This window comes from Triticum urartu, chromosome 2A (assembly GCF_056163025.1).
Source record: "Triticum urartu cultivar PI428250 chromosome 2A, HENAU_Tu73, whole genome shotgun sequence".
Classification (NCBI taxonomy): Eukaryota; Viridiplantae; Streptophyta; class Magnoliopsida; order Poales; family Poaceae; genus Triticum; species Triticum urartu.
The window spans coordinates 664,642,406-664,650,333 of record NC_141874.1 but is presented as its reverse complement, the minus strand read 5'-3'; the positions used below and the strand labels follow the sequence as shown (position 1 = coordinate 664,650,333).

General features: G+C 41.3%; 1 protein-coding gene across 1 annotated transcript; it reads right to left on the bottom strand.

Moving 5' to 3' along the window:
* Nucleotides 1-480: 480 nt before the first annotated feature.
* LOC125537742 (Plastid-lipid associated protein PAP / fibrillin family protein) lies at nt 481-5,611 on the bottom strand. The gene is made up of 11 exons (XM_048701061.2): nt 5,284-5,611; nt 5,109-5,162; nt 4,447-4,521; nt 4,189-4,308; nt 2,849-3,040; nt 2,581-2,664; nt 2,415-2,504; nt 1,658-1,717; nt 1,484-1,563; nt 805-915; nt 481-668 (listed from the first exon to the last, which is right to left on the bottom strand). The coding sequence occupies exons 1-11, from the start codon at nt 5,542-5,544 to the stop codon at nt 590-592; spliced, it is 1,206 nt and encodes a 401-aa protein (XP_048557018.2). The 5' UTR covers nt 5,545-5,611; the 3' UTR covers nt 481-589.
* Between the last annotated feature and the right edge of the window lie 2,317 nt (nt 5,612-7,928).

The following is a 7,928-nucleotide window of genomic DNA, read 5'->3' as shown; positions in this document are numbered from 1 at the left end:
GGTTTGGAATTATTGAAAAAAGAGTCATGTGGAGAGTGTATGTGGAAAGAATGTCAATATTTGCTGAACAATTGGCTGCCAAGAAAGTCTGGACTAAAAAATTCTAGCAAGAGAGATAGATGAAGGATTAAGTGGGTGTAACATGTTCCTCTCCGGGACAAAGAGTTGGGATGAGGATATGGTTAGACATATTTTTTACCCTCGTGATGCTATACCTATAAGAGTCTTTGTGAGTGTATGCAAATGGTGGAATTCTTCATATTATTTTTGGAGGCTTTTTACCAAGGGGTAAAATGGGGAACTGGGGGGAGGTATTTTTGGTGGATGCGGATTGAGGAATGTCATAACAAGATTTATATATGGTGGAGGTCTTGGCATTCTTCAAACATCATGACTAGCAGAGAAAAAGATTCCTAGCTAAAAGCATAAATCCAGGGGAAATGATAATTAGGGAAAATAAAAAATGGGTGTATCACATAATGATTTGAGAAATCTCTTATATTACATTAAAATACAGTTATTTCATCAATATAAGTACTGTGTTATATACAACAATTTCTACAGCAATAAGCTCAAGCAATTTGGCCATTTATGTTTTATTTACAATGCATAAATGAACAAGCTTGTGCTGGTTGAGGCTAGATATTCTTATCTTATTGTCAATGTACCTGAAAGGAAATTCATAGGTGTCAGGACAAGAATTAATTATCAAATATGTCGAGCCAACAATGACCACCAACAAATTGGTCAGTCCATAACTCTTATCTTTTAAGTCAAAAAAGGGAAATGGGAGTCGAGTCTTACAAGATCTCCATGACAAATTCTCCTCCGGTTTCTAAAGGAAACTGTACGCCACCAACTTGAGTAACGCCTTCATTCATGGACACGCTGAAGGTATTGTTGTTCCCAGTTTTGCTGCAAGTTCAACACAACATACTTAGCACAAAAATATAAGTGTACCTTTTGTAGTAGTGTTGAAGTGGAGGTGTATAAATCAGGATCACAAGGGAACTCCAAGAGAGGAACAGAAAAAATCTGTGTGACCCGAATTTTGATACATGTCCATAATGGATAGTAACAGACTGCTGTATGAAGCTTGTGCGGCAACAGCGTATTGATGTATGAAAGTAGTCATGAAGTGAGTCAATGTCCCGATGGTTTAAACATCTATGAAGTCATTTGTATGTACCATTCTTATAGTCTTTACGCAGCACGTGTAACATCACCTCTCCTGCATGTGACCATGTGTACAGAATATTGTACTGTACAGTCAATGCATGTTCGCATTTCCTTCTGGCATTAAGGAAATATATTACCGTTTTATTTGATTTTGTCAACATATTAGTTTTAAGAGTTGTACATCACATGTACTGACGGAATGGAGTAAAGATACTCACACTATATTTGCTTCATTATCGTTGACGATTGAAACGATCCGAGAGAGGAAATACACATAAACATATATGCAGTTCTTCAAACTTACCATATGTTGCCTCTTGCACTGAGGCTGACACCTGGAAAGGGGTTCACCAAATTCTTCAGTTGCCCATCTTCCTTTATGGTCTGAATGAATAGTTGATTCGCGTCAAGTACCAAGAAACACACGAGAGTATCATATCATCTTTTTCCTCGGCTTTTCTGAAGTTCTGTAGCTTACCTGGAAATCCTTGAGACCGGCAGATGCAACAGATGACCAGCTTCCACCTCCACTCTCACTCTGCAGATACAACTAAATATATGAAAGGGAAAACACATCCTACAAGCAGTGGAAGTTACCCCTACCCCTCATATGCCATCTCTAAAGTATAGTATATATTCTCCTGTATCATTTTGAAAATACTTAATTACTTATGCGATTACATGGAAAATTGCACGGGAGTCAGATAGTTTTGAACCCATTTTCTTAAAACCTTCGTATTTTTACACAGAAAAGAGTTAGTCTCTGAACCATTAGATTGCATTCAGGACAGCCAAAAAAATTGTGAATAACAGGAGTCATGACTACCAAGTCAGTTGCATTCGTCAAACATAAATATGCATTAGCTCTCAGGCCCTTCAAAAATGCAGAAAAGCATCCACCTTCTTTGACTCTAGCGAGAATCATAACTTCAATCTCGGTCTGATACCCGTACAATTTTTTATGTTCTTTTATAAGGGTGGCTGGGAAGAACCCTAGTGTAAATAGATTTACACAGAAATCATAACAAACTGTACAATATGATTACTGGAAAAGAAGATAGAGAAAAATGATGTTACTCATAAGTGTCTGGGAGTGCTTTGTTATATTTTGATTTCCATAGTCAACTAATCAATCATAATAAAATCATGACCAACAAGAAATCAAGCTCTACAGAAAAGAAATGGCATGCATAGAAATCTCAAATCGCTGTTGTAATGCTTATGTAAAGGTTGACCTCTGAAGCCCATAACAGTTGCCATTCTCCCGCTAGGGTATTCATATCAACCACAACCCCTTTTCTGCTTGAAGTAAGATCATCTATAGCCTGGCCAACAAGCATATTGTACAAATGAATACCTCATGTTACTGCTATGACGGACGTCCAAGATATAATAACACACCTCTTTTACTCTGGTTCCTGCAGATATAGCTGACAACAACATTTGCCTTGGGTCTGCACTTTTCTGGAGAACAAATGTGGTTCCCTGCACTACATGTTGTTTTGGAAAGCTAATAAAATACAAGGAGGTCTGGAAAAACCGCATATTTTATGGAGAAGTGCTTTACATATACTCCACCATGGGTTCAACAAAATTGAGAGAATAATTATGCAATTCAAAACCCTAAATCCATGGCTGCAACGTTACATGCAGACAATGTATTACATACCTTGTTTCCCCTTGAAATACGTATGTTCCCACTACGAGATAAGTATGTAGTGTCAAGCCAACCCTTTGCTTCATCCCCAAGAAGCCTGAATGGCACCGGATATGGAACCTTAAATGGCAAGAACTTGAAAGCGAATGCTGCTCGGTCAAAACGGAAGAGAATGCGCTTCCCATCGTTTATAGTTGCTTCTGCCTGATATTTTGTTTAACAAACCTCATTGCAAAATCATGTAGAACATCCTTAAAGCACTATAGATGTACCACTTAGCAGTAGAATAAGTAAGAGCATATATCCTCCTTGAATATAATCAACAGTTCCAGACTACTAGTTTAGGTATCCATATTTAAGGGAGCAGAAGCCATCTCTTCCCAACATTCTACATTTTTACTATGGCAATAGATCAATTGAACACTCAGTGAGTCTTCAACATTTCCAATAATAAAAAAATACATATTAATTCAGCAGTAATCTTCTATCCGCCAAGTCTTATGAAAGAACCACACTAAGAAAAATGAACGATATTTATGTGTTTGGCTCTACTACCGGCTTTGTAATGTACTAACGAGGACATGACCACCGTAGATAGAACCACTACTACCTCTACTTCCACTTGCTGGTCAAAAGAAGGTTCAAGCACAAGTTAAGACCAAGAATCTAAGTTCAAAAGAGGAATCAATGTCAAGACCAAGAAGAAAATGACGATCATGTCACTCAAGATGAAGACAGTGCATGAAGACAATGTGTTGCTTGGTGACTTATATTATAAAATGAAGCCTCTCCATGAAGGTAAAAAAGAATTCTTGGGCACAGAGTAATCCAGTTGTCAAAGTCTACTCCACCGAATCAATATCATGGTTTTCATCGAAAGATCAGGACACCCATAATGGTATCATGTATTATACAACGTGTTTCAGTATAGCGCTACCGTATCCCCTCCGGTCTATCCTAAAACACTGTTATTAGCAAAAAAATCAGATGATCAAGTGAATTTATATTTATTAATTTTGTTGTTTAGCTCCTGATAATATTGGTCCTCATATTAATTCCAGCGTTGTATTTACTCTGTGCAGGAAATACCCATGCACTTCCCTCTAGCATGACATTGAAGCTTACTTTACATATATTATTATATAATTCTTCTACAACCCGATGAGTTTCTATATAGAACCAGACTCTGGAAGACACAATTAGACACTGAGGGCAGCAATAAATGAAGCAGCAGAATTTGGGGCAAGACTATCACGAGCATATTTATGGTTGAATAGGAAACATCAAAATACACAAAGCTTCCCTATACATTTGAAGCTAAGGCGACATTGAGTTATCGACAGAGCAGTTACCTGTACTGCCAGTTCACCAACTGTTTCTGAAAACTTGACAACGTTGACCACCCTTGGATCATCTGTTCTAAGGTAAACTTCCTGAAAGACGCTGAAAGAGTCAACTCCAACGAATGTCCTCTGCATCAAATGTGAATTGAGAACAAATTTAGTCACTTTTACAGGTGTGAACAATCCAACAGCTGAATACGTAATGCATAGATAAAATACAAAATGGAACATATAGTTGCTCACATGAGCATGCTAGTTTTATTCTACCTGAATGGGGGATGCCGTCCCTGGTCTTGTAGTGAATATGAGCTTCCAACTACCTTCAATTAAACTTGAAGAGGTCTGCATATAAACCATAAATGCTAAGCAGCAACCTTTGTTTTCTAATATATTTTTCTAGAAAATTTACAGCAGTCAAATACATGCATGCTAATGGAGGTATTCATTATTTGTAGTTTCTCTAATAGTCACCTCAATAAATGCTAAGAACAATGTAATACTTCATTCACCATACTTCATCTTCGGTTATAGATGCATTTCAGTTCTTGACACACTGGATGAATGAATTTGTTTCCTTGGTAACCATGCTACAGTCAAAAGTGACAAGTAAACTTAAACGGAGGAAGAACATCTTCTGAACTGGTACAATTAATTAGTTAAACATGATTGGATCATTTGATTTTATTTTTTCTAGAATAATGAAAATTGTTGATGGCAATTCACTTCATGGCACAATATGCATATCTTCAGTTGTGCCCATTTAAAGATCAAAGTATTTCGAGACAAATATGCACATGCTGCCGACAAATGATGGTTATTTTTTGTCCTTTTTTGTAAAACACAAATATACACTTCCATGAGTTCATCAGGTAACTCAATACCTACCTTCAAGCACAAATCATACAGAAAAAAAGCACAAGGCCACCTACCGGATCGGGCACACCTTCCAGCGCCTCCAGAGTCTGCACTGCGCTTTCCACCTCCTGCACATGCGGATCACCACGCTTGCATCAGTAACACTGACATTTCAACAAGCACATGGCGCGCGGCTGCGCAGAACACGCGTGTGCTCAAGTCTCAAAGGCAAGTGGGCTGGCTCCTTGCCTGGAGCTGGCGCGGCGCGACTGCACGGCCACGGCCCTGTACGCCGACGAGGGCCTCCAGCAGCGCCTCCTCCGGCTCAGTGTACGACACCTCCCCGGCCGCCACCGCGAGCAGCGGGGCTCCGCGGCGCCAAAGGCGAGGCCGTCTCCGCGAGCGCCGCCCGTAGGAGGTGCTGGAGAGAGGGGGAGAGGGGGAAGAAGGCGGCGCGTAAGAAGGAGGGAGCTTGAGGAGGCCTGTAGGCGCTGCTAATGCGGCGGCCATGGCGCCCGGTAGAAGAAGAACGGGGGCGCGTCGTTTGTTTGTGGCTTTCGTTCGCGCCTCCCGGGTGTAGTGCGCCGGTGTTGGATGGGCAATCGATCTGCTGGACCAGCAGTTGGGCGCCACGTGGACGGGATGGTTGCCACGGCCGTTATTTACACGGACGCTGCTCTACCTTCTCCGTGTACATGCTCCCATCGGTATTCTCCACCGCTCAATTTTTATCCAACGCTTGTGTGAGTCCTTCAGTACATCACTTTTTCCTCTTTGAAAAAGACAACTCTTAACACTTAACTAAAAAGAAAACATGAAAAAAAATAGTGAAATTTTCAAGCATGGTGGAGAAGGATTTTCGGGAAATTTTCATACGCAATGGAGAGATGAGTTTTGGCTTACTATGTTTGCACACAAACAGTCTCACATGCCGGTGATATAATAAGCCGACGACGTTGCTGCCTTCGATGAGCGACACAACGGAGGCAACATTGGTTTCTAGTGTGACATGCCGGACCAACCATACGTGTGAGGGAGGCGAACATAATATTTACTTCAGTTTTATTGGTTGGCTAACCATGCCATATTTTTGTCAGTTGAGTGTAATTAATGATAAGATGCAGCTCTCGGGCGATTGCTCGGATTGGATCGACACATCAACAACTATCGAAAATGTAACATGTGGTTTTCCACGTCCACATGATCGATAAAAATTCCAATTATGAAGGTGTTGCCTTTTCTACCCCCACCCCCTCTCGCCCTTAACTGTCGTCATCTTTGTTGTATACTCTTGAAACCACCTTACTCCTCTCCAAATCATCACCCTAATCATTGCTTGACTTCCTTCCCCACTAATGTCGACTATATCATGATGACGGTCATTGGTGTAGTTTGTACGACAACGTGCATCATAGAGATGGGCGGTGATTTTGTTCGGAAGTGATACCTAGAAGCCGAGTCCACTGCTTTCTTCACAACCTGGAAGGCCATAGGCGACAACAACCAACGTTTCATCTTGACCGTTGGATGTGATGTGACCACTGGCGGAGCTATTTCTATTGCTACAGGGGCCATGCCCCCCCCCCCCCAGTCCATGAACTTTTTCTAAAGAAACTCTATTTTGGGTGGCACAAATTGTATTTCGTCATTTGCCCCCTCTGCTCTTCCTCGCTAGCTCCGCCACTGGACGTGACCACGTCGTTCAAGATCCAAAGGGTAGAAGGGGATTCTAACATGCATGATCAATACCCTTACATGGCCCTCAGTTCACAATTGGAGAGCCTTTTCTGCATGGGGACCCGTCCAACACGAACGCAAAATGTTGGTGTGCAGTTCGCGGCTGATGGATCCACTCACTCATTTACATCTCAATGACAAAGAGTGGGAGATGATCACCCTCGATGGTATTGTGAGGAAGATCGTCGAAGAGGCGAAGCGTTGACGGTTGCAATTTCATGAAGGGTACGACTTTAGCTTCGAAATTGCTTTACGGATGACACTGGCCGCACGAACATGAAAGTGGAACGTTGCCATGTCGAGCATGCCGACGCTGGCTCAATCATGCAAGCGGAAGCTTCTTGACGAGGCGGCCGTCCAGACTTGCTCCATTGCCTTGGAAGACATGCGGGCGAGCCCCACCCACCTGGAATGCAGATATTATTGGAAACCAATAACTGCCACACGTGTGGTGGGAGCAACACCCGCCCACACACCGTGTGTGGTGTGAGTAGAAGACAGCCCACACGTGCCATGTGTGGGCGAATATTAGAACCGCCCACACGTGTGGCAGGAGGAACACCCTACCACACACCCCTGTATCAACATACATGTTTCGTGCGGGATCGAACCTAGACCGAATGATTTCCTGTTGGCACAACATGACGCTGGCAACGAAAAAAGCACATGCAGCCCAGTTACCTATTGCTTCACTAAAACAAGCCAAAAAACAGCACCAGGAACATGTGTTTATAAAAATTAAAAACAATACAGTTGCCGTATAGTACATACGTGCCAACAAAAACAATTTGACTTGTGTCAGAATTTTTTTGCCATGGCAACAAGTTTGCAAAGTGTACATGGAAAAGTATTGTATAAAATGATATATATATACATATATATGTAATGCCATGGCGCAACAAGTTTGATAGAGTTGCTGTATACGAATGATTTCTATTAAAATTGCTGTTATTGATCTGGTTATGAAAAATATGGTCTAAAAGTATTGGAATTACCATGGTCTAAGCAGTAAACAATGCCAACGCAAAAACTACATATTGATTATACCCAAGGAAAAAAATTGGTTGAAAATTTGCCATGACATCTCTACTGCTATATGATGGCAAATTGTATGAATTTGCCATGGAAAATATTGTTGTTTCCCAAGCTAAAAACAT